Here is a 26,359-nt window from a genome sequence, read left to right as displayed (position 1 = left end):
CTCAGACCTGGATGCAGTATTCCAGAGGGGGCCTCACCAGAGCTGAGTAGAGGGGAACAATCACCTCCCTTGTCCTGCTGGCCACCCCTCTTCTGATGGACCCCAGGACACCATTGGCCTTCTGGGATGCAAGTGCACACTGCTGGCTTGTGTTAAATTATTCATTAGCCAGGACCCCTAAGTCTTTCTCAGGAGGGCTACTCTCAAGGACTTCTCCTCTCAGTTTGAGTAGACACCTGGGATTACCTTGACCCAAGTGCAAAACCTTGCACTTTTTTTTAATAGTAATTATTTTTTAATTTTCTGTCCTTCCTCGGGGACAAGATAGTTATCTTTGACAGAGGCTCCTTTTTGTTCACTGATATATTTTCAGCAGCACAGCAAGAATGATAAAAGGCCAGAGTGTATTTCAGGGCTGCATTCCCACAAGTGAATGTTAACACTCTGCATAAAAGCTACAGATTTCATGCCGTTAATGCAGGTACGTTAAAAAGTAACGAGAGCCTTTTTTCTTTCATCCAACCATTGCTTTTTATTTTTACATACCAACAGCCATTGACTTTAAAATGTGACAGGAGGATTTCATGGTACACTAACACTGTTGAGTTTAAATCCCAGCACAGGAGCTCTTTGGATTTTGGGTAAGAGTAACGTTACAGTGTGCAGCATCATCACAGCTCAGAGAAGGGAACGGCGGTGATTAAAGAGAGAAGAAACGCTTTTTAAAGCTATGGTTACACTTAGTGCTGGCGTCAACGCATTGCCTTTTACCTCTACTCTCAATGTGTTTCTTCTTGAAGGAATTTGCCGCAGCAGAGAGAGGAGCAGCATGGGATTGCCAGGCAAAAGCAGAGCCCTGAGGTGCAGGCAGGGGCAACTTGGAGAGCAGAGGTTAGGTCACCGCCTCGGGACACAGCCATCACCAGTCACCGTGTTCTGCATCCAACACTTCCTGCTCCCACAAGGCATTCAGGAGGAAATCCAGGCGCCTGCTCACAGGCCTTAAGCTTCCACGGCCACTTCTCAGCTGCCTCTTCCCAAACCGGCCAATGGGTCGAACACCACGTCCCACGTACCAAAAGGGATCAATCTCAGGGCCTGGAATTCAAAGAGCTGGGTTGATATTTTTTTTTCCTATGGAATGCACTCATAGTTGGCCTTATAGCCTAGTTTAGTTCTACAGCAGGTGTGGAGAAGGTATAACACTAACGTACAGCGTCAGTGAAAATGAACAAACACTGGAGGTGATACCAAATCATTCCATAGACCCCAAAGGGGTGTCAGGAACAGGACTTCAAATGTGTAATGAAGTATGAGAGTCACACAGAAGTCTCACACAGGGCAGCAGGATTTTCCCCTGTGAGTTTTGCTGCTTGAACTCAGAAAACCAAACAAAAGATCCACTTTTGTTTCTCCACACAGTGTTTAACGTCCCGCTGCCTGCCAAATCCCAAGTCATTTCTTTATTTTGACTCAAGGACCTAAAAACCAAGACTGCCTACATCTCCAGTTCCCTCTGTAAGGAGAGGGATGTCCCCCTGTGAGCCTGTGGCCTTACTTCCCACACGCACCTCTTGCTCACTGCACTTTCAACCATGAGCCATTGCTCCTTGGGGGGAAGGTGAGATTTGACAATACAAATTTTCCCAAAAATACTTTGGTTTGTATATTAGCTTTTGCTTGGGACATACAGTGCTCTCCTTCATTCAGGTTGGTTCTTCGCAGTATTTCTGAACAAGCATGCTTCAGACACTTGTATTTTGACTTTCAGACAATTTGATGTTGGAGGCTGTGGGTGCCCCATCCCTGGAGGCATTCAAGGCCAGGCTGGATGTGGCTCTGGGCAGCTTGGTCTGCTGGTTGGTGACCCTGCACATAGCAGGGGGTTGAAACTAGGTGAGCATTGTGGTCCTTTTCAACCCAGGCCATTCTATGATTCTATGATGTTTCCAGACACAAATTAGGACCTCTGTTAAGCACATATAAGCAACCGGCGCTTGCTTTATTACTTCTTAAAAGTAAATGTTAACTGTCACAGATCTGTGGAACATAGCTGAAAATAAGCTGTTTAAATAGTCAATATAAACTGCCTTGCATTTTGTCAGTCTTTTGTACATTGGTGTATTCTCAGGTATTTATTAACAATTGCAGTATTTCCCTTGACAAATTCAGGGCTATAAGGTAGAGATTAAGATCTGTATATGCTCTTAAAAGTGTAAATTGAAGAGCAGGACCTCCCTCCACTGTTTTACCATAGAAACACCTGCAAGGATTTGCAGTTGAACTCTGCCTGGCAGCCTGACCCTGATCCCTTGTAACCAGGGGCCACAGGATCACCATCACATTGCATCAGGTGAGAGTCATACTTACTTCTGTTGTCTATTTGATGTTTAAAAGGTCTGCTCTGTCTCGAAGCAAAGCTGAGCGATACCAAGAGCACCAGCATGTAGATGGTGACCAGCTTTAAGTGCTTTGGTGACCACGGGGGGTGCGATGCCCACAGGATCAGATGCCACATGGTGGAGCGACGGTAGGAAGGCTGTGAGGAGGAAAGTGGACATAGGGACATCAAAGATCTCAAGGTGAAGGAAGATGTCAGTTGTGACTGCACGTTCCTATCAGGGCCATTTCATGACTCAGTGCTGACACTGGGGATGTCCTGAGTATTTCTGTTTAAAGACTGCTGCGAACCATCTACTGAGTTAAGACATGCAGCTTGAGCTTTCCCTCAACATCCATGAAAGCCCATGGCACAGCTTCACAGGCATAGAATCCCAGCCCTGAGGCTGCCACTGACCGTCCTCATGGCCTTTCATATGTGGGCACTGGACATCAGTACGTTCTAGCCATTATCTCCATCATTGTATGGGGCTGCTGAATCACGGCCTGAGCCTCTGATTGACCACCTGAGGCGAGCACTGAGTCAGCCATGGAGCACAGGTGAAGGCGATTCAGCTGTGCTGCAGGAAGGCGTGGAGCCTGGCTGCACCTCTCCTAGACCCATTTAAGAGCTGACTGCCAGCAGGGAAGGGCCTCTTCTGGAGATCCACTTCACTGGAGTTTTACAGCAAGCCCAGGATAGGGTGAGTGTCCTTCTTTCCTACTCCAATATAATAATTACATCAGCCAAGCTCCTGGATATACTATATCCTCTGTATATTCATTGACTGCACAATCACCCTTTCCCCACTTGTGAGATACCTTTCACATTTATATTTTAAACAATCTCTTTACATCTAAATACATTAGAAAATCTTCTTGAAAGGAAATCATCTTCTTATGTGAGCTTTCACGGATAGCAGGCGAAAGTATGATTTCCGGTTTTGTTTCCACTGTTAGTTCTTCCAGTCCTGTAAATGCATTTAGATGCAACAGCCAGAAGGTGCTGGGTTGGGAAAACAGCATGTAGGAGGTGCCTGATCCTGGCCTCTACTTACCACTACACCCTGTATGTGTGACATCTTGGTCAAGCTGCATCACCTTTCTCCAGTTGTAATGCTAAAAGCCTACCTTGTGCAAAATCTAACTGTATTTGACAGTCTGGAGCCTCTGGCAGTGGAAGTAAGGGGAAGCCTTGCTTGCTTAAGTGTCACTTAAGAGATGTACAGGTACAGAGCTACAGGAAGTACTCTTGGCTATGCCCACACTGAAGCTGCTCCCTGTGTGAGGGTGGGATTTTCCCCTTTTCTGCTTCAGCACTGTTATGCTCAAATCTTAGCTCATTTTCAGTGTGGGCAGAGCAGGAATGGAAAAACTCTTGATACAAGTTGTTCCCAAGCATGTAGCAAGGGCAACAAAAGAAAAAAGACAGAATCTGACAATGTCTTTTATTGCAATACAAAGTCAAAAGCTCTTTAACTTCTACTGTTCAGTGCCGGTGTATTTTTTCCCCCACTCTAGCAGTTGCTTAGCGGGCAGCTTAGAGAAAAGCGATTTTAACCAGTAATTTTAACAGAACTGTGAGTTGATTTTTTTACACTGAATATTGCAGAGGCAACTGGCACAGAATGTTCTTTACGTGTAAAACAACATGGGATGCGTTCTGTGCACCAATTCCAGCTGGTGTATGTCGCAGTGAGACAAAAATGAAGGTGCTTAAGGAATCTCTCCCGTGTGCTTACACAGCTGCAGACGGGTTTTCTGGATTACTTGCTGCCTGGTTTTGTGTACAGCTTTTCTGGGAACTTACTGGTGGCAAATGGCAAAAATAAAAGGAAGAGCTTTTAGCACACAGTTTTTCCTAAGCAGTGCTGTGTGTCAGCATCCAACATCTGGTCCTCTGCCTGAATCAGCCAGTCAGGACACTTCCCAGACTGCCGCAGTGTGTTCAATGTTCTGTTTGCCCCCTGACCTGGCTGGGGTTTCAGTGAAGCACGTGGCTCTCCTCTGAGTAACTTGCAATGCCCAAATAATCAGGGGGCCCGGCATCTCCAGTTCTCCCTAATTCTTCCACCTTCTAATTTTCCTATCTCTGCTTATATGGGGAGAAACTGAGGCAGAAGTGATGCCACCAACTTGACCCCAAATGATGCCAAGCAACTCTAACCCCAGCTCCACCTTTCTCTAGGCACAAACGAGAAGTACAAATCCCTGTTTACCTGCTCACAGGTCTTTTTGTTGGCCCTGTGATCTCCTCAGGTCTGGATTTTCCTAATCCCACAGCCTACCAGCCTTCTTCCAAAGGGAAAACTGTAAAAACAAGACGATGTGGTCTCCTTGCCTGCTCCTCATTTCCAACTGTTAAATGATCACCAAAAAGCTTTAAAAATGCACCAGTTTCAACCAAACGTGACACAAAAGTTTCAGGAACAGTTTTGCTCCTGGAGCAAAGCACAAAGTTGGCACTTCTGCCAATCCAGTCAACTTCTTCTCGGTCCCTGTGCAGAGCCTTTACACTTTGGCTGAGCAATATTGATGAGAGCAGTCTGGCAACTTAGAGCAGCATCGGAGGAGAAAGTTACAGCATATTCAAGTCACTGGTAAAGTTACAGTGAAGCACTCATTTCTATTTCCAGCTAAGCCCACAAGGAAGTCACTAAATCTAGGTCCCATTTCTGGCCTTCAGTCCCAGCCCCAAGCAGTGTGGGGGCAGCCTGGCCCTCCCAGCCCTCCTGCTGGGCACCCGGCTCACAGCACACTGAACCTGAGCTCTGCTACAGATCCATCAGATCTAAACTGATCGTGGGTATCTTCAGAAGACAAAGTGCTACAAATTCCTTAAACCCTAAAGCAGCATCTTACTCAAGACCAGCAACTGCAGACCTTCTTCCAGTGCAAACCAATCAACTTTCACGCTTGAAAGCAGTGGTGGAAACCTCTGCCAGAGCTCAAACGTGGGGTGACTGTAGGCCTGGGAGCAGGGCTCCCATCACCACCACACCTCAGGCTCCAGTGGGCTCCGTCCCTGCGGAGCTGTGTTTCCTCAGCACTGCTTGCTTTGCTGCCAACACCGGACAAAGTGTTCAGCAACAAGCACAGTTATGTACGTTAGTGGAGAAAAGTAAAAGCTGAAATAAAAAGGAAATCCACAGGAGAGAGGTGCCGAAGCAGGTAGCAGGAGTCACTCACCTGTGCACAGCAGGGCTGCTCCTCACGATGCGCTGCTCCCAGCAAAAGCAGGGCAGATGCTGGGGTCTTGTGGCTTTTATAGCACAGGGAAGTGGGCTTGAAGGCGGGGAGAGCCAAGAGGTGGGCCAGGAGGACGTCAGCGATGCTGGAGAGCAAAATTTAAATTCACAAAGGGAGGGGAAGAGAAGTGAGGCTCTGTTAAGAGAGCTATTGATCAGGGCAGGGAGCAGGAGACAAGGGTAGTGCCAAGTTCAGCACAGAGCAGAGCCCACCTCCCCCCTCCCCATAGTCTGTAGCAGCCGTGCTCCTCTTCTTGCTGTCCCCATCCGAGGCCACATGTGGAGGAGCTCTCATCTGATCCATGGCTGGGGCCAACTCAGCCTGCTTATGTGTGAGGCCCTGCAACTGACTGAACCCAGCCTGGTTCAGCAGCATGCCTAAGTGTGGATAAGTGCTGTGGCAGGGCAAAGTTTCATCTGCACGAGGCTGAGATCTTGGGCAATTCTGCATTTCTACAGCATCCATCTCTTTGGCACAGCTGTTTTTACCTCTCTCTCTTGACCAATGTGTTAGCACAGTTCTTGCTGATAAGAATCCACTGTTTAGCACCTATATTCACCACCAAGTTTTGCAGCATTCATGCCGGCAACTGTTCCCCTTCTCCATCTGAGTCCTGAGGAGAGGCTGAAATGTGAAGGGACCAGGGACTGAGCCACGGGGTTCTGTTCAGGCAGAGGATCTGCTCTGTGCCTGGTGAAGCTGAGCATCTGCAGTGAGCACCTCCATAAATCTCCGCTCAGGGAAGCTGGCCCTGAGATGTGACTCACTCCACAAGCTGAGAGTGAATAGGAAATACTACAACAAGACCTGTTCAGTTTTTCTATAAAGATGCTCCCATGCCTCTCCCTGGCTTACTCAGTATCCAGGCATCAAGTGGGTAACCCCACCACCACCCTATCTCTGCCTGAGGAGGAGGTGATCACTAATTTGTGTGGTTAAAATGAATCTACCCTTTATATACAGCAGTTTTCTCTATGTGCATGTGTATGAACACACGGAGTAAAGCCTAAGAAATACTCTTCCTCTCTCCAGTTTCCACTTACTAACAGGTAAAAGAAGTGTCTTCCTCATCAAAGTTTTCAAGAGTTTACTCAGTCTACTTAGGATCGTGTACCATAGCAGCATGTGAAGAGCACTTCAAGTCTGAGATAGCACAAAAGGTCTTTCTGCACCTAACGCAATCGATATACATGCTTTCTTCAGCAACCTCCTATTAGCATCTTCGCTTTGAACCTTGCAAATACCCCCTACTTAAAAATCAATCTGCTCCCAAGAGCCAGTCAGTGGCTGTGCTTCCATTGTGCTAATTCCATGTGCACGCCTGGAGAGGGTGTCTTCTCACTAAGTAAAGCCCTTCAATGCTTTGGATCACAGATCTTCTCCCTACATGTTTATTTTGGCCACAAAATCTAGTATCAATTCTTGATCTCTAGTGAGCAACTGCCAGAATGAGAGCTTCTTCTCTGCTGGATGTGTAGCATGTATTCTTGTTTTGCTAAGTGACCCTATCATCTTAAAGCAGAAATAAAAGCCAATTTACTCCTTCTCCCCTGGCTGCCATTGCAACTGCAATGGGAGCCTTTCGAGAGCAGAGAATTTTCACTGGTTTATACCTACTCAGAAGTGACTGTGTAAAACAAAACTGTGCAATACCTTTGTGTTAACATGGTTTGCTGCTTATAGATAAATGTGTCTGAAAAATAGCATGCTGTACATAGAAAAAAAATATTATTAGGAGAGCCAGCATGTAAAATGCTATGATATGCCCAGCTGCCTTCACTCAGGCCCCAGGTCGATCTACTGCGTCATCCTGCGGTTGGCAGCAGCCAGCAGAGAACATCTAGGTAAGCTGCAAAGAGGGGAATACATTTTGATGTTCCCCATGGGAATATTCTCCCAGGACCCTGAGACGTGTGGCTCAGAGATTTCCCAAGTCAAATGTGTCTTTGTAGCTGGGAGCCTTTAATGGATTACTTTTTCCTTCACGACTGCTTCTTGAACCCATCTAAATTCTCAGCATCCACACAATCATACGCCAGGGACTTGACAGCTGCCCCCCAGCTACAAGGATCACATCCATGCCTCTGTCCCAAGCACACCACCTGCCAGTTCCAAATATGTTTTTATTTTTGCTTTTGGTCTTTCTGCCTTCATGAAACATCACTATAAAATATTCTAAGTGATGAAGATTAATCAGCTATAGACACAGTCTATTTAAATGAGCCTTCTCAGGCATTTCTCTTATCACAGTACTATTTTACTCCATCCTTGTTGACTGCAAGGTGTCTTTTTTTTTTTCCAGCAGACCACAACCAAACTGCCTCATTGCTATATATGATACTCAGAAGCTTCACATCAATCATTCTGTTTTCTCAGAGTCATTTCAGGCAATTGTGATCTTCATTTTTTTTATGATGCTGTTCATAGCAAGGCTTATGCTTTGAGGAAAGCAAGGCTGCACAAAAGAGCAAAAGACATTCCTAGTTGGAAGTAACTGGGAGAGAGCGATCAAAAGAATGGAGTTAATGAGAGAGTGACTTGGGAAAATCATCTCGAGGACATCTTGGTGTGCAGTGAAGGGGAAGAAGATTCAGTGTTAAAACTTGCATCTTTCTGAGTTTAGGGAGAAGTTGGGCACGCGCTCACAAACAGAAGGTGAAAACCACCAGTGCACATTCAGTACTTCATTGGATACAGTGGATAGAGAAATAGGGTGTTGTTTTTTCCAGCCCACCACTCTCACTGTTTCACATACCAGAACGCAAACAGTTTGAAAATGCCATGGTGCTGAATGTCTGCATGAGCCACGAATCTGCTCTGCTTTCCATACTGCAGTACAGCATGACTTCTGTATGGGAAAAGAAGCAGTAAAACGTTGCCATTCTGATTCGGCTTATCTTTGAATAAGAGGGAGGGATTTGTTCTGCCTGGAAATTCTGAATTGACATTAACTAGGAAATATTTAATCAGCGATTGAGGAGACAGCCAGCTGCACTAAGTGAGCTTCAGAAAACCACGTCAGGCAACTAGATGAAGTGCTAATTACGTGTGGAATTACACTGAAGCCGTTCTCTACTAATACTCAGGTTTCAAGAAAAGCCAGGACTGGCTGTATTCTGGAGTAATTTTCTTCTTTGAGAAACAGAACCATCTAGTGGCTAAGACAGAAATTATCTTCTTGTTATCACAGAGCAACCAACATCCATAGCTTTCAAATGAAAGGATGAGTATGTCAAACCCTAAATGCATACCTAAAGCTAAACCAAAAGGCATATGACCCAGGTCTCTAGGAATCTGGACTGGATATTCATGTGCTTACCACTAACAAGGTGCCAACTTTTCCCAGTTCTCCCAGTTATCACAGGCTTACTGAGGAGCTCAGGCACGGGCTGCATGCAGCTCAGGCTATTGACCAATCTCGCTAAGCCCTTCTTTGGCATGCTGCACCACACTTAGAACCCTGATGGAAAAATACAAGCCAGGCTTAGCCTGGTTACAGCCACCTTCCAAAACACACTGCTGGAGGTAGGGAGAATATTTCTTCTGAAACTTTTACTTTTCTTCCTCCCTCCATTACACAGCCCTCTGCACAGCACTGAGGTATGCATGGCGTATGAATGCAGCTGGCTAGAGCAGACAGTCATGCAGTAGGAGCAGGGAAGATCACAGTTCAAGAAAGGAAATGGAGGTTGGAAATATTTTGACCTGTCTTGAAGCATGCAGTGCTTCATTCCAGCATTCTGACTTATCTGTGGAGTTACTGCTGGGTTCTGAATTAGCATGGCATTTTGCACAAAAGTGTACTTTTTGCCTGCATTCTATTCTATTTTTCATCTGCAAGCCAATGAATCCCCGGATTTCATCCTTGGAGCTGATCCAGTCATAAATAACCTTCAGTGATTCACATGTTCATCTTTTCCTGAACAACAGTTGCCAGGTTATACATTAGTCATGTAATGGCAGGAGTATCACTCCCAATCCATTCTTTGAGTACTGATGTCTAGTAGATATCAGTGACCGAGATTAACTCCAGCCTGGGCTCTCCAACAATTAAACATAATCTAAAATTGAACCCAAAGCAACAACAAATCTGGGTTCCACACGGGTTTTAGACCTATTTTAACTGCTACTATCTTTTTTTTTTTTTCTGTGCAATCTTCTACAGCAAAGTGCAGCTGGAAACCTTTGGCATCATGACAGTCACAGAACTATGGCCACAGCAGTGGCTGCACAAGAATTCCTGACTTATAGAGGAGTTTTACAGTGTCCAGACACAAAGTGCAGCGTGGGCACAGGGACAGTGGTAACATCACAGAGCAACAGGTGATGACACGTTGAAGAGAAGGACTGTGACCACATCACCCTCACTGAGAACCTTTGGCGTGGGCAGAGCCTGGTCCAGTTTGTTCGTGCCTGGACTCCTGTCGAGCGTGTGTGCGAGGCTTGGAGGTGGAACGAGCGTTTGGTTTGGGTGTTGGGTTGTGCTTTGGGGACTGCGGGCAGCGGCTCTCAGTGCCCATCCCTACAGCCATCACCTGCATTTCCCTGGCCTGTCTGCCTCAGGCAGCCGGGGTCCCACGAGGCGCACGCGTAGCAGCAGAGGTGAGCTGGGTGGAAATGGGGTGAGCGCTGGGATGTGGGGAGCTGCCAGGGCCGAAGCCTGACCCTGAGGGGTGTGGGCGGCCCAGGCATGGGACCAGGAGGGTTTCCTGCCGAGGGATTGGCATATTTCCTCTGCCTGACCATCACCACCAGGCCGTCATGTTTGTACAACTTATTCTGTTTTGTCCTTACGGATCACAGACATCAACGTTGCAGAAAGAAAGATAAAGCCAGCACAAAAAGTTTGTGCAGATCAGCTCCTGCCTACCAATGTGCTCCACCCATCTTGAAAATCACAGGGCTTTTACTGTTTCATCTTTCAAATCAGAAACTTAAGAAAGGATCGCTGCTAGAAAAATGGGGGAAAAAGCAAGGAGACAGAGAGTAAAAAGAAAGTATTGGTGTGATAAGCCTCTCATTTAACTAATTCTACAAAAGTCTCTCTTGTAGTACAGTCCAGACCATAAAGAGATTGGCTGAACTTAACACAAAGGCAACATTTCCCCCAAAAGCTGGAGATAATATGGAAACTCAGTCTTTTTTGAACTTGTCTAACTTAGCTGCGCAGCGTCATGTAGGAAAGTATTCCTTCTATTTACCTTCATAGACAAGTGCATTTTCCAGTGTCAAATGTAAAGACAAAATCAGATGGGCCTAGCAAGCAAGAAATCCACAATGGATTTAGCTTAAATTTATGCCCCAGAAGTATGTATCGGAATCATAACTTCTCATTTCTGTAAGGCTCTCTGATCAAGGACATTTCTAGTGGAGAATAAGGAAAAAAAAATACTAGGGAAAGGAGAAAGTCATAATTAAGAGCATATGGCATCACAGTCTTGACCAACAAATGATAAGGGAGGCAATGAGGAGGATCAGACCTGGTCAGTCACAGCAACTGCTGAAGGTATGCTGGAGAGTAGTTATTCCAGCAGGGTTTCCTGATAGAGGTGTTGGAAATATCCAAATAATTTTCCAGGATGGTATCTCTGATAAAGCAGATATTATGCACAATTGCCGCGTTGAGCCTCCTGCAAGCAGGAGCTCACAGAAAACAGAGTTTCATCTTTTATCCCCTACTGCTCGACTCTTATCTCTCTTTCCCCTCGGTCCTCATTGGCTGAGTACTGCAGGTTTACATTACACTCTTTCACCACGTTTCACTAATCATGCAAATACCAAGTAAACACAAATTCTTGCCACCGAAACACAAATATCTTAATTGGTTAATTGCCTTCTAACAATCGCTTTCTTAACAAACATCTGCTCATAACTGTCATGCCTGCTTTACAACATGAACATAAACACAACCTCTTAATTGTTTAATTACCCCCTTTACACTGGGTTGTTGTTCCCATCATCCATTTGTCCTTGCATAGAGATAAGCTTGGAAGGAGGATAGAGGGGAGTATCTTGGAGCCTGCCTATGGCATCCTAACATTAAATGTATTTCACTCCTGGCCTAATGAACAACCTAAATGTTTAGAACATTTGAAGTCTATGGCAGCTTCGTGAGAAAGAATTTGTCACATAATTCCGTAACCATGTTTCGAAAATATGTTGCTAATATCTATATGGTATTTCTGCTTTTCACATCAGCTGTTTCTAAGGATATGCTACAACTTACTTCTTTAGATCAATTGCCCTTTTCAATATTTTCAATATTTTAAAATATTTTTTAATATTGCTCTTTCAATAAAAGGCCCCAAAGCCGAGGCTTGCGGGCCCAGCAGCCATCTGCTCCCCCAGCGGCGGCGCGGTGCACGCTGGGTACTGTAGTCCTTCGGCGCGGAGCGGCGCCGCGCGGCCTTCAGCGGCGGGGTGGGAAGAACTCGAGTTCCCGTGAGCCAGCGCGGGGCCGGCGGGGGCGCTCAGGAGCGCGGCGCGGGAGATCCGCCATTTTGTGAGGGGAAACGGAGGCCGCTGCTTGTTAGCGGTAATGCGGGGCGGCGTGCCGCGGGGGCTCCGAGCGCTGTTTTCCGCCGGCGTTCGTTCCCCCTCTCATTCCTTTCTCTTTTTGCTCCCCTCGCAGGTTCGTCCGCCTCCTTGCGCTCTCGTTATCCCACCCCTCGCTCTTTCCCCACCCTCCCCGCTCCCTCCCCTCCCCGCTCCCCGCCCCCGCCGGCATTGCGGAGCCGCAGACGTGACCCGAGCGGAGCCAGCCGCGGCCTTTCCCCGCTGCGCCAGCCTCTCGCCGCAGAATCGCATGTCATCTATCCAGAACCTCCAATCCTTCGGTAAGAGCCCGCAGGCCGCCCCTTCCCCGTCCCGGGTAGCCGCGGAGCCGGCCCCAAGCGAGCCCCGGTCGGTATCGGGCCGCCGGAGCCCCTCGTGCAGCGCCATTTGCCAGCGCTGCGGTCTGAGGCCGCCTCGGGCTGCCTGGCCTTGTGTCCCGACATGGGGCAACAGAAGTGAGGGCGTCCAGCTGCTCGCTGGCTTGTATCAGAAATAACTAGCTGGAAGCGCGGAGGGCATTGTCCCACGGCGCTGATGAGGCCGCACCTGGAATACTGCGTTCAGTTTTGGGGCCTTCACTAAAGGACGCAGAGGCCCTGGAGCGTGTCTAGAGAAGGGCGGCGGAGCTGTGAGGGACTGAAGCGGCTGAGGGAGCTGGAATTGTTCAGTCTGGAGAAGAGGAGGCTCAAGGGAGACCTGATTGCTCTCTACGATCACCTGAAAGGAGGTTGTGGTGAGGTGGTGGTCGGCCTCTTTTCCCACCTAACAAGAAATAGGGTGAGAGGGAACGGCCTGAAGTTGCACCAGGGGATGTTCGGGATAGTAGCAAAAAACTCTTATCAGAAAGAGCAGTGAGGCAGTGGCACAGGCTGCCGAGGGAGGTGGTGCAGACACCATCCCTGGAGGTGTCCAAGAACCGAGTGGATGTGGCACTGAGGGACATCGTCAGTCAGCATGGTCGGTCAGTGGTTGGACTAGGTGATCTTACAGGTCTTTTCTAATTATAATGATTGTATGATTTCATTAACTGGAAACCTTTCTTCTGAAATGCCTGTTTCACCAGTGTTAGGTACATTTAAGCTTGGAAGTACTTCAGAGCTGGCATTGCTGCATTTAAAGCCTAAATAACCTTGTTATAATTCTTACCTAACGTTGAGAGGTTGGTTCAGAGACTGCATCTGGTATCTCATAGTGTCTGTTGCTATGTTTTACATTAAAAGCTAGGAATTATGTCTGTGACTGAAAAGGCTGGTAATGTAGTTGTCATGGCATACAGTTTACGTTTTGAACTCGTAAAGGTGTGTTCGTTCAAGAGTTGTTCTGTTTTTCTGTACTTAATCAGTTAACCTGATTAACAGAAATACGACCACCTTACAGACTTTTTTTTTCCCCTTGAAGTACTTAATGACTGTCTGAAACGTGCTTTTAAAAGCGCATGCTGTATAGGATTCTTCATTTGAGGTGAGGAACTTCACAATTTACAGTTTACAGTAAATAAAATAGTGCAGTAAAATAGGACTGTGGCTGAAAAGTGTTACATCCAGACAGGTATTAAAGAGCGCTGTGAGTAAGCCAGGGGAGACTTAATAGAGCTCTAGAAAGTTTGTTGTTAACAGATTTTGAAACAGGAGAGAAAAAGAGTTAGATTACCCTTAAAAAAAGACGTGAGGTGAGGAATTGTTGGGTTTTAAGCTTGTTCTTTTTTTCTTCCATGGGATTTAGATGGGTGTTTTTCTTCTTGCAGACCCCTTTGCTGATGCTACGAAGGGTGACGACTTACTCCCGGCAGGGACTGAGGATTACATTCATATAAGGATCCAACAGCGAAACGGAAGAAAGACTCTAACCACCGTTCAGGGAATTGCAGATGACTATGACAAGAAGAAACTTGTGAAAGCCTTCAAAAAGGTGAAATGTTGATTTAAGAATAAAGATGAAAGAGTTATGTTAGCTATTAATGTTAAGTAACCAAACATTTGTTTTATATCATTGCTTGTAGTGGACATCACTTGAGTTTCCTTTCTCCTATCTGTCTCAAAAGTTCCATTGGTGTCCAGTGATGCTTGCTTTTTGCTGAAAAATGAAATGTTTCTTTCCTATGAATAAAATTCAGCATATTCGGAATTGTTCATTTAAATTTCACAAATGTTTGGCATTGTTGATGTAAAGAATAAGATCAATTGGAGATAAATTATTTCTGCATTCCTGCTTCTGCCAGAGTTGGGTTACCATTGAAGTAGAGCCCTTGAGTTTTTCTAGGGTAACATTACTTATATTTTTAATAGTGCAGAGCTGGAAGAGTACTTTAGGCCTTTGGTTTTTTTTCTTGTAGTTTGCATTGGCCAGTTCCTTTAGGATGGGAGCTAATCCTCTCTTTACTTGAATTTCAGCAGCTTGCTTTTTCTCTCTGTATATATCAGACATATTCGATTTGCTTTCAGAATGAGCTTAGAGTACATCTAGCCTTTGCTGAGCTTGGCAGTGGAACTTACTGAGCAGCTTTTGGAATAAAATTCTCCTGAAAAGTCTTACTAAGCAAAATCAAAATGCACATTAGATGTCTTACAATATAAATCTCTCTCTCTAGAAATTTGCTTGTAATGGTACTGTGATTGAGCATCCTGAATACGGTGAAGTTATCCAGCTTCAAGGTGACCAGAGGAAGAACATCTGCCAGTTCCTCTTGGAGGTGAGGAACTACTGATAAATACCTAGCAGTATTCTAAACCTGTCTGCAGGTAATAGTGTAATGGATGACACTGATGCTAATTAAGCAGTTAATTATGTCTATGATAGTTCCTTTATACTTGCATTCAGAAAGTAGAATGGCATTTGCAGGATTAGTAGACCTTGAGCGAAAATGTTGCTTTGGAGTGCATTTACCCTGCTACAACACAACACACTTTTTGTTTTCTGGCAGTGCAGCTTAACTTCATGTGTAAATCAAGTGCTTGATGCAAACCATAATTTTAAAACTGGTGCTTCTGTAGAGGAAGCTGTCGCCACCGTTTTTGCTGATGTAAATCACGATGCGCAGGGATTCTAAACCATTGAAGACCAAGTGCTAGGACTACAGAAAAATCCAGCATCTGACAGGATTTTATTTTTGGTGTAGTAAATTCTTCTCTGTGGCCCAGAAATAGTTTAGAAAACAGAACACTGCTTTCTTGAGTTTACACTGTATTTCAGTTTCTTTAATCAAAGTAGAAGATTGCAGTGACTTAATACCACAGTATCTTCCTTGTGGAAGCTGTACTGAAGTTTGTTGCTTTTCTCCTGTAGATTGGCATTGTCAAGGAAGAACAACTGAAGGTTCATGGTTTCTAACCCACCCCTACTCCCATGAAGAATCCTTCAGTGTTTGGTCCTACCCAGCCTGGCTCTTCTGTGAAAAATGTATCTTTGCAGTGAATGGACTTCCCTATTATCTCACCATTCTGAATTGGTTTCAGATTTGCATGACTGTGTGAAACATGTGGTGTGTAGACTAGAAACACATAAGAAAACTCCAGTAAGGTGGTAATGAAGATGCTTGTGAACTTCAGCACATTTCCAATGGAAATGTTTTAGTGATGATTGTTGACTGTTTTTCACCTGACTTAACTGTGTGGGTTGTATTAAAATAGTGTGTGGTGTTGGTTAAAAAATAAAAGTTGATTCATGTATTTTCTGGGATATCTGAAATGCTTTAGCTTAAGGTTTAAACTAGTGCAGCAGCCTTACTACAGAGTGGCTGAAGTGTTTTGTGGCAAGTATAGATCACTGCTTACTGAAAAAAAATGGCAAATCTACATGAAGTATTAGCTGATGAATCAGTAGATTAGCTTGATGCAATCTTATGCTGTAGCTGTAAGACTAGAGCTTAAGTCTTTTATGTAGGTGTATCTTAATAGCAGCATGATAAGATGTTCTTTATTAAGTAGCTGAATCTTCTCTCCAAAATTTACTGCAGAATGTAGTAATGGTGTTAAGCGTAGTAGGGCTTACATAAGTTCATCTACTTAAAGCTGCTATTACTGAGAGTATATTAAACATCAGGGTCTTGAATGCTTCTCCCAAACCGTTTGACTTTCATCTCTTCTGTTAGAGTGAAGGGGAACAGTACTGGATTCTGCAACGATTGAACATTTAATGTTGGCAGGCAGAGTACTTCTATTAGCTGTAGTGTTAGCTGCAGAAGTGAGGAAAGGAACAGGCTTTTCACTAAGCTTTTTTTCTGGTGTGAAAAATTTTAATATGGAGGATCTTGTTCTGGGGTTTGTGTGTTACTAGAGAAAGCTGATTTACGCTTTATCCAGTGTTATAATAGAGGTGTTGGGGTTCTTTTCTACCAGGCTCCTCATCTAGTTTTAGTTAGCTGTAGGTATTTAGTGTTTTGAGTGCAAGGCACGTCTCTTAATGGAATGAAATGACTTCATCTGGTGAATGTGGGGGAAAAAAAAAGGATTGCCAAAGCAGACATCAAGAATGTGAGAAATTTTCCTGTTTATTACCACCTGTATCTGTACTCTTCACGTTCAGAGGCTTGCCTTTCTAGACAAATGCTCAGTTGCAACCTGTTAGAACATTTTTAGATTCATGAGTTCGGGTAAGAACTTTTATGCCACTAATAACAACTGGGGGAGCCCTGCAGAGCATCCACAGGACATTTTTGTACTCTGTGGTTTAGATAATTGTAAGAATCCACTCTTCTGTCTCTCAATTTCCATGCATTCTTCAGGCCTTTCTGCTCCAGAAGGGTGTCCCAGAAGAGAGAGTACCCTTCAGGTGTCATGTGCTTAGGATGAGGAGGAGAAGCCTCCTGTAAACAGAATATCAACACATGGAACTAAAATCCAAAGACTGACAACTATCATGCTAGTCTTGCACATTAGTGAGATAAAGTCATTGTTCCCCAAGTTTACCAAGTCCTGATTCACAGGTGATTAATCCTTTGGTGTGTGTAGCACTTAATGATCTTCATTTGATCAAATACTGGAAAAAGATGTTTTATCTCAAAGCTTGTTCTGTTGCCCAATGGGGGGAGCGGGGAAACAGGATAGTCTTCTGTTTCACTGATACTACATGAGCACTTGTAGTGGGTTTTTGAATTGGAGATTAACAAATGATTAGCAAGTCTCATGTGTTACTGAGTCAGTCTTCATTTCAAATGCTGTTGTTAACTTTCATTACCTAAGCTGAGTCATTTCTCTGTAGTCATTCTACTTGAAATAAATAAGAAACTTTATTTTGTTCCCTTCATTTAAGAGTGCTTTCTGAAAGGAGGAGTCTTGAGTTGATAGGTGGCTTGATTTTTATGCTGTACTGGTGGAGCTGCTTATGCTTTGACTTATGAAGAACAGAAACGAGAGGGAATAAGTAGTACCTTTTAAATTCAAATTGATGGGATTTGTTGTTGCAGCAAGCAAAAATTCGTCTCGCTAGAAAGAATGCAGGAATTTGTCCTTGAACTGTTTAAAACTGGCGTCACGATGAGATTGTAGCTAACCATGTTACAGACATGGTTTCTTCCAGAGAAAAGGCTTCCACAATTTCATGTTCTATTGTATTGAAATGTCTGTCAAAACACAGACTTGAAATACAGACCCTTGTTCCAAGAAAGCTGGAGAATGTGAGACTAGAAAAAAGCTATTTAGGGTTATGCTGTTCCACCTTGTTCCACAGTGAAGCCAGTTTTCACACTCTGTCCCAAGATAAATTAGAAAATAGGATGTTGCCTGTAATTACTGAGGCAGGAAAAGGGAGCTAGAAAACACTTCTCAACCTACAGGGACTGAGGCTGTGCAAGCTCAGACTGCAGATAGTGGTGTTTTCTTGTGTTGGAATATTGTGAAGCCTCTACGTTCCGTATCTGCAGGGTTGCCTCCTTAGAGATACTGAGGTTTGGCTGCTAGCTGGAGTTGGCTGCAGGAACTGCTATTTCGTAGCCTTGCTGCATATAGGTATATTAGGCTATTATAGCTGGCCAGTAAGCTGGAGTAAGCTGTTGTATAGATAACGAGATAGACATAAGAGAAATGTGTATAGATACAGATTGTTGGAATTGGCTGTTCAGAGCATACATCTGTTGAAGGAGAGCATTGCTTCCCAAACTCAGGTAGCAGTCAGTGGTTTAAGTCTGTAAGCTTTCCATTCTCTGTGAATAATCAGGCACTTGACCTGCCCGTGTGATCTGCCAAGTCTTTGTTTCAGAGACAGTTGTGAGGAGCACAGCTATGGGCAGATGAGCACTAATTTTCCCAAGCAAATTCCTTTGAAAAGGAGTGCACAAATTGAACCAGTGAATACCGTGTGCACAACGGCATTGCTTAACGTCTCCTTTCCTGCAGTGTGATCTTTGTACAGCCTAAATGAAGTGTTCTATTCTGGATAACGATTTGGAGGGGGAAAACAACACAAAACCTTAGGAAATAAGCTTGTCTCTTTAATCTGTTTAGGTTTTCCTGGAGCTGACTTCTAGCATTGCTATTTCTGTTTGTGTATTTTTTAAAACACTGAATAGAATTTCCTCGAGGGCTTGGCATTTAAGGTTCTAAATGCATCTAAAATCTAATGCATCATAAAATTTGTGAGCTGTTGTTGGGAGCTTATCTTACATACCTGAAAACTAAGCAGAGTTCTGCCTTTATCCTCTTCTGCCATCCTGACTGTAATCACTACGCTGGTGCCTTATAGGTGCGTAATGTATTCACAAACCACCAGTAAGCAGGGGTGAGGCAGTGCCCCCTGCTGTAACACAGGTCCTGCTTGTAGTCTGTGTAAGATCTCATGTGCTGCCCTGTTACAGGCTGTGCTGCTCTAATCCTACAGTATAGGACAGGTACTTTGAGTTCCATCCAGCAGTTCTTAATCCTCCTGGAAGGCTGCAGGGTATGGAGTTTTCATTGACACCCTTGTTTAATTTGGCTCAGCCTTCTCTCTTATTATGTGAATATATGTATGAGACTAGTATTTATAAAGTTAAAGAATGTGACAGGCTGTTTGATAATTATTTGGACAAGTCATAACCTGTATTAAAGTATTGCTAGAGAGCAGAGACAACAATCTTTTGAAATAAAATGTACCGGTGTTGTTTTATGTATTTTTCTTTTCCGAAGCAAATGGAATTTTAATACTAGTAAGAAAGGATTGGTTTTTCTTTTTTTTGGTGGAAGATAGAAGTACCATTTAATGTGGTGCATGTCATCCTCTTGTAACAGAGCTGGTGTCTTCAAGGAGTGCTCCATTTCCACTTTTAAATATCTGCTGTAAGTCATGTTAACTGACATAGAAGTATTGAGACTTGTTCTGGGATGATCGTAGCTCTAAAACAAGACAATGACTATTGCCTTGAGATCTGAAATTTTAGCTAGAAGATCATCCAATTTCTTGACTAAGCAGTGTTTGAAGAAGCACTAATATGTGCACAAGTTCGGTCTTAGCTATTTTAGAACGTGACATCTGTGAAATGTAACATCACATTTCAGAACTGAATTTGGGGTCAGATAGTAGTACTTATATAATTATTTTTTTTTCCCCATATTTTAAGCCATCTTTGCTTATCCATCTTTGATTATACAGGTGAAAAAAACCCACCATTTTAATCTGTGCATTATGTCGAAGCTTCGGTTAGAGTAGCTGAATTCTGTGGATGTGGTTGCAGGTAGAATGGCCACACTGCTTGAAAATGGGATTCATCTGCAGCTGTTTGTGGTCCCTATCAAATTAGGTATGGAAACAGCACTGTTCCTACAGTAGTGACAGACAACTCTTGGTGTCATGATGGAGCTGCTGACTCTGTGAGAGGTGGCACTGCAGATGTTTTGGTAGCTGTCCATGATGTGAACTAGGAGGGTGCTCATTTAGATGGACCTAGCAAATGTCAGATACAATGATGTAGAACCAGAGAGTAGTTCTGCAGTGAGGAAGGTTAAAAATGGCCTATTCCAAAGAGTCCTGCTGGAAAAATCAACTAAGGGCAGCCCATGTTGTAGAGGAAGGCACCCTTAGCTGCTTAATACATCTACAGTGAGGGGCTTATTTCCTGATGACTGATGGGCTGCATCAGTAGTATTGACACATCTGTGCTTGTTAACACTGGTGAAAAAGATAGCTCTGCAAACACGCTTGTCAGACCTACAGCACCTGTAACTCAAAGCCTGGATGCAAGATGCAGAACAAAACCAGTGTCTGGGTTCCTTTGTCCAGCAGTAACTTGTAAAATGAGCCATGAGTTATTCAAGAGGACGAGTGAGATTTCAGTATGAAAAAAAAGTTACAGGGAATACTAAAAAGAGTATTTTCCTTCCTTACCCACCTTTCCCTTAGGTATGATTTTGCAGTGGCATGAAGATATTTCCTGATTGTCCTGCAGTGGAACACTGTGAACAGTGCTTTATTTGAAAGCAGCTGAGCACTGAAATCCTCACCCACCCTTGCTTGTCTTGTGCAGAGTGCTGAGCTGCTTCTGCAGGACATTGGGATGAGGGAAGGGGCATCTCATGGGGTCTGTAACTTGTTTCATTCTTAGAACAAAGTCACAGTGAAACCAAATCATTGTTCAGTAACACTGGAAGGTAAGTGCATAATGCAACAGCACGTGTTTCTTCAGGGGGCAAGGAGGAAGGAGGTGTCTGTACCTCTGTGCAGTGCAGAGCCCTTTGTGTCACCCCACCTGAAGCCAATACATCTGCTGGCACTTGCCTTGCACTGTGCAGGAGCAGCTGTGTGGTTTCCATTTCTTAGCTGGTGTTTATAGCAGACAGTTTGGTACACAGCTGCATTTCCAGCAATAAATCTAAACTAACAGAACTTGCTGTTTAAGGTTTGTGATCTGATGGAGCTGGATGCTTGGTGTTGGTGTGTTACAGTCCTTCAATTATCTTTTGTCTGCCTGATAAGACCTCCTGACAACTTCAGGACAGTTCCCTCTGAACGAGGGAATTTGCCAGTAGTCCACTATGGAAATTTGCAGTGGAGGAAAAAAGCCCTGCGAGACTGGAAATGGGCAAGGCTGGCTGAGAACAAGTCAGCATCTGAGGACAGTATTTTATACGCAAAATGAAAGCACGCTGTTGCTAGCAGTTGCCTGCTGCTAGATGACAGTGCAGCAGTGGAAATGCAAAGGAAACTTGCTCCGTTGGTTGCTTAAAATGGCAGTACCACTTTTACATGGCTGTCTCAAGGCTCTGCAGGGTGTTAAGCAAAAAAAAAGGTGATGTGATATTTGGAATTGTCTAGGCTGTGCCATTTGCTCCATTTACTCAGTAGACTCCCAGCTCACCTAAATCACAAGAGATGATGTCTGATCTCTGATTGGTATGTGAGCAGCTAAGTTGATTTTGGACTGCTAATACTCATTTTTTTTAGAAGGAAGGCATTAAGAATGTTTTAAAAGGGGAGCTTGGGGGAAACAATTGAATTCAAAGAGGCAACGTGATAATCTTCAAGTGCTTGACTTGTGGGGCTATGTTTCTATAAGCCAACTATTAACATAGCCTCTCTTACATTATGTAACAGGCATTTCTTGCCCAGAAGAGTTCTTGTGTTTATCTCAGTGCTCTAAATCCATCCCCTAAGCAGTGCTTTCTTACAGATCCCCTTGCAGTAAGACACAGCATGGACTGTGTGAGCTTTTGGCAAGCATGATGCTGCTTAGGTTGAGCTGCCCAGCTCTGCTTATCCAGCAGCACAGCTTTGTGATGGGAACAATACAGCTGCTGAAAGCTGCATTGGTTGCAGTTTATGCCTCTGGTCTAGTTTAGTGATCTAGGAAGAAAGGGGTTGACTTTTTTCCAGTCCAAGCATGCATCAGGAGAAATTGTCCTAAAATTGTTGAAATTGGATGGACAGTATTTTCCAGATTACAACTTACAGTGCTGATACTGGCAAAGCATCCACTGGGTTTTTATTTTCAAAAGTGGGCCTTTGATGGTAGGCTATACAAACAGTTTCAAAATTGGGCTTGTAACAGCCAAAACCTGTGTGCATCCAGAAAGCTTTTGTTTAAGAAAGAAGAAAATTGTATGGTGTTGATTGAAAAGCACAAAAGCGCTTGGATTTACAGCTGCCAGGTTTGAAGCAGTGTCCTGCAATGCAGAGGTGTGAGCTGACTGCTGTGGTGTGTGCTTACCTGTCTACCACCCTTTGTGTGTGATAAGTGGGATTGAAGTGATCAGTAACACACAGTTATTGTGAGATCACGGAGAAAGGATTTTAAAATATTTTTTTCTTCCCCAAAAGCAACTAAATAACCAGCCTCTGTCAAACCAACCTGTTTTATCAGCTTGAAATAGGTTTTAAATAAAGCTTATGTAAATGTTTGCTTGCTGTTTCCAGTCTGTATCCCTAGATGGCAATGGAAGACAGTACATGCTGAGCGTGACAAGAAACCAGGGAATGCAGAGAGGGAAATTGTGGTAAAAATTCCCAGGTGATTGATTGTGCAACTCATAACCTGTGTGAAGTTGTACCCTAAAAGAAATTTCTCCTACCTGACAGAGATCTGTCCTTAGATGTACCCCTTCCCCATGGCTGGTACCCTATGGCTTCCCTGTGCCCACCACAGCCTCTTGCACAGCTTGCACAGGGCGGTCCTGGTGCTCCACCTTAGAGAGGAGAAAAGTTCACTGCTAGAGGCCACAATGACAGTGACCACAGTGTCTTTGTAACAAGCTCAAGTCAGCTAATGGCAAGGGGCCACAGAAAGAGACAGATGTTTTCCATCTCTAGTTTCTACCATCTCTGACAGTTCTGGGAGGGAAATTGATGGGAAGTGATTTGCTTTTGGGGGGAAGGAGTTGGTTCTTGTCCACCGTTGTCTTGTGTTTGCAGGCTCAGAGAAACATTGGTTGTTGAGAATGGTTCTGCTAGACTGAGGCGAAGAGAAACTTGTGTGTGTGTGTGTGTGTGTGTAAGGGGAAAATGGGAGTGACTGCATGCCAGGCCCTGATGTCTGCAGGAAAGTGCTGGAAGGAACCAGTGCTGCAGAAGCAGGCAAAACAATGAGAGCTGCCAGTAGTGGCCCTGCTAGGGGTCAGAAATTTGTATGGCTAAAGTCCTCTCCTGTGCCACCCCAGGCTGCCTGGGCCCTTACAGGTATCTGTGTGGACCTGGTCATGAATAATGTCTGGGGGCTCACTCATCTGCCATGGATGTATGAGTTGGAGCAGCCCATTAGAGATGGAATCCTTGAGCAGTCAAGATGCTTTGGATTTCTGTGGATACAAATTAAAGAAGAATTTGAAAAAGACTTTTTAAAAAATCTGTAACATCAAAACTGTAACTGGCTTTTATTAAAGTGTCATAGAAAAGAAAAACGCTCTGAGTTGGTACAGTGCTCCTATGGCTTTGGCTATGAAAGGATAAAACTTCATCACCATGTGATCTTCTAGGAAGCCTGTGTTTTTTCCTAAGCTGAAATGAGTGATTTCTAACTCAACACTTGATTCAGTAGATGCTATGAGTCAGTAGCAGTCTTTCCCTTGGCCTTTGGATGATTCAGGTGAATAAATGGTACTTTGTGCAACCGAAGCTTCCCTTTTGCATATTAGCTGTTTTTTTTTTTGAGGCGTGAAGCATTACAAGATTCCAAAGTACATCGTGTCCATGAAATCTGACTTTCTGAAACTCCATGGCCAATTCTATCAAATGGGTAGATGACTTGTACCAGGTGAGCCTGGTTCCAATCACTGGGCATGCAATTGCAATATGTACCACACCAGAATATAGCACAGACATGTGCAAAGTTATGTCTCCAGATAAATCTGTCAGTAATTTTAAACCCGTTTTCTTAAAATTATGTATGTATGGATTTTTTTTCTAGAAAAAGCAGGAATGCTGACCCTTCCTGCTCAGAAATTTCAGATGCTCATGGACTCTCTTAGCTTATAAAAGCTGGGTTCAGTGATGCTCTCTGGTCTGGTGGTGGGGCACACTGATTTTCTACTTATTTCAACTAGCACTGTTCCATAAAATCAGGTACATTTATGTCACTGAGATCTAGTTTTGCAGGGTGAGGAGATGTGAATCCTTCTGGATTGATACAGAAGACCCACCTATATTTTGGGATCCTCACGCGAAAACATATCCTGCCAGCTATCAGACTAACTCAAAATGAAGTTCGTGTTCCTTGCTGAAGGTATTTGTTATTCTCCCTTTCTTTTGGTTGTGCTGAGTCCATGCTCAATTTTAAATTCAATAAGCTGCAGTGAAAACTTTCTGGTTTGGGTTGGGGTTTTTTTTGTGTGTGAAAACAATGGGAAGGTGTTCGTTATCAGGTTGATAGATGAGTTAGCAAATGTTTGAAAATCCTCAGCTGCTTGTTATCCACGATGGCGCATTTCTTTCAGTTACAACCGTGTTCCTATAGGGCAGGTACCCCATAGCTGTGAGAAACAAAAATGACAAATTATGTTGGTGTTGCACTGTTAGAACTTCGAGCTTCTGGTTTCCTCATCTTAATGTGGGCCATGGGAGGAAAGCTGCTCATCTATCTGTTCACGGTCTGATTTCCAGCTTCCTAGGACCTGAGCTTCCAGCACACACTGCTCAAAAGCACAGGGAAGATTGTCCTGTGTCTGCTTGCATGGCACCAGCTCTGCCTCTCTGAAAAGCCATGAAGCTCACAAAACTGCAGAGTGGATGTGGTTTACAGCAAAGATGCACTCTGCTTTTATTACTTCCAAGGCTGAACTAGTTTGTTCTTATATTTTTCATGTGCCTTCCCTTCTGTTTGTACCCTATTGTTGCACCATGGAACTGTATGTGAAAGCAGAAGTGAATTGGTTGGGAGAAAAATATTTTATTTTCCTTGTTAAGCGTTTGAATGTCAGCATGAAACACAGAATTAAAATTCCCACCTGTAAGTTGAAAATACTGGTCTCAGAAAGGGCGCCTTTCTCTGATGCACCTTCTCTGACTTGTACCTGCCTTGAGCTGAGGTCCTGCAAGTGGGAACCTGAAGAAGAACAGACATCTCCTTTCTTTCTTTGCAGCAGTTGGTATATAGGATCATAGAATTGTTTGAGTTGGAAGGGACCCTTAAAGGCCATTTAGTCCAACTCCCCTGCAATGAATAGGGATACCTGCAGCTAGACCACATTGCTCAGAGCCCCCTCCAGCCTGATCCTCAATGTCTCCAAGGCCGGGCGGTCACCACCCCTCTGGGCATCCCATTCCTGTGCCTCATTGCCCTTATCATAAAAAACTTCACCATTTCCCTGGGCAGCTTCTTCCAGTACCTCAGCACTCTGAGAATTTTTTCCTGATATCCAACCTGAACACATGCATCAGACTTCCTAGTCAAGACTTATTTCCAACCAGTTTTCACTCAGTGCTGCTGTTTGTTTACAGTTGAGTGTAAACTACAGTTTTTACAGCAGTAGGGAAATGGTGCCTTGACTCTTCCAGTATGACACAAAGCTACTGCTCACTGCAGGTCTCATTCCTTTGACCTCTGGTTGCTGAAAAACAGCAGAAAGGGAAGCAGAATCATACAATAGCTTAGGTTGGAAATCACTTTAAAAATTCCCTACTTCCAACTCCCTGCCATAGGCAAAGTCAATTAGAGCAGGATCAGGGTGCCCAGGGCACCACCCAAACTGGCCCTTCAGGGATGGGGCACCCACAGCTTCTGTGAACAGCTGTGCCAGGGCCTCACTGCCTTCATAGTGAAGTATTTCTTCCAGATACCTAATCTATACTCGCCTCTTTTCTGCCTAAAAGCACTACCCCTTGTGCTGGCACTACATTCCCTGACAGAGAGACTATTCCCACCTTTCCTGCAGGCTGTCTTTAGTTGCTGTAAGGGTGCTATTAGGTTTTCCTGGAGCCTTCTCTTCCCCAGACAGAACAGCCCCATCTCTCTCAGCCTTTATTCATAAGAGAAGTACTCCATCCTCCGAGCACCTTCATGGCTTCCTCTGTATCCCCTCCAACTGCTCCAGTCCTTATGCTGGGGGGGCCTGAACTGAACGCAGCACTGCAGGTGGGGGTTCCTGAAGCACAGCAGAGGAGGCCTCCAGCCCAGAGCCCTTCTCGCAGCTGTCTTGCCCCTGCAATGACCCCGAGCTCTGCAGGCCTCCACAGCATAACAAGCCCTAGGTCGGTCCTGAGGGCGAGCCAGGAGGCTGCCCCTACCTGACCACAGAGATGAGCAGCCCTGAGGAGTCCTTCCTCCACATTGTTGGCTCATATC

General features: G+C 44.5%; 2 protein-coding genes and 1 long non-coding RNA gene across 4 annotated transcripts; 2 read left to right on the top strand and 1 right to left on the bottom strand.

The window, feature by feature from the left end:
- Positions 1-433: 433 nt before the first annotated feature.
- LOC128086092 (prolactin-releasing peptide-like) lies at positions 434-5,658 on the bottom strand. 2 transcript variants are annotated; one of them, XM_052694323.1, is made up of 3 exons: positions 5,569-5,658; positions 2,371-2,539; positions 434-1,098 (listed from the first exon to the last, which is right to left on the bottom strand). In XM_052694323.1, exons 2-3 carry the CDS (start codon positions 2,516-2,518, stop codon positions 920-922), a joined length of 327 nt encoding a protein of 108 aa, XP_052550283.1. In that variant the 5' UTR covers positions 2,519-2,539; positions 5,569-5,658; the 3' UTR covers positions 434-919. The 2 variants fall into 2 exon arrangements, with proteins under 2 accessions (XP_052550283.1, XP_052550282.1); XM_052694322.1 differs by lacking the exon at positions 5,569-5,658 and having other exon boundaries at positions 2,371-3,311.
- A 6,660-nt stretch (positions 5,659-12,318) lies between these two features.
- On the top strand, positions 12,319-17,424 carry EIF1B (eukaryotic translation initiation factor 1B). The gene is made up of 4 exons (XM_052694324.1): positions 12,319-12,464; positions 13,928-14,091; positions 14,771-14,872; positions 15,466-17,424. Exons 1-4 carry the CDS (start codon positions 12,434-12,436, stop codon positions 15,508-15,510), a joined length of 342 nt encoding a protein of 113 aa, XP_052550284.1. The 5' UTR covers positions 12,319-12,433; the 3' UTR covers positions 15,511-17,424.
- A 6,549-nt stretch (positions 17,425-23,973) lies between these two features.
- LOC128086100 (uncharacterized) lies at positions 23,974-24,939 on the top strand. Its single transcript, XR_008209237.1, has 2 exons — positions 23,974-24,301; positions 24,679-24,939. It is a non-coding gene; the product is annotated as an uncharacterized LOC128086100 (long non-coding RNA).
- The last annotated feature ends 1,420 nt before the right edge of the window (positions 24,940-26,359 follow it).

This window comes from Tympanuchus pallidicinctus, unplaced genomic scaffold (genome assembly GCF_026119805.1).
Source record: "Tympanuchus pallidicinctus isolate F22 unplaced genomic scaffold, pur_lepc_1.0 scaffold3, whole genome shotgun sequence".
NCBI classification, from domain to species: Eukaryota; Metazoa; Chordata; class Aves; order Galliformes; family Phasianidae; genus Tympanuchus; species Tympanuchus pallidicinctus.
The sequence above is the reverse complement of the archived record's forward strand: the minus strand, read 5'-3'. Positions and strand labels throughout refer to the sequence as shown.

Excerpts from the sequence above, each read along its gene's own strand:
- EIF1B (XM_052694324.1), top strand. The coding sequence starts at position 12,434 with ATGTCATCTATCCAGAACCTCCAATCCTTCG. Across the intron at positions 14,092-14,770 it reads TTGTGAAAGCCTTCAAAAAG|AAATTTGCTTGTAATGGTAC; the intron begins GTGAAATGTTGA and ends CTCTCTCTCTAG. Across the intron at positions 14,873-15,465 it reads TCTGCCAGTTCCTCTTGGAG|ATTGGCATTGTCAAGGAAGA; the intron begins GTGAGGAACTAC and ends TTTCTCCTGTAG.
- LOC128086092 (XM_052694322.1), bottom strand. The coding sequence starts at position 2,569 with ATGTCCCTATGTCCACTTTCCTCCTCACAGCCTTCCTACCGTCGCTCC. Across the intron at positions 1,099-2,370 it reads ACATCAAATAGACAACAGAA|GCCCTGAGATTGATCCCTTT; the intron begins GTAAGTATGACT and ends TTTGAATTCCAG.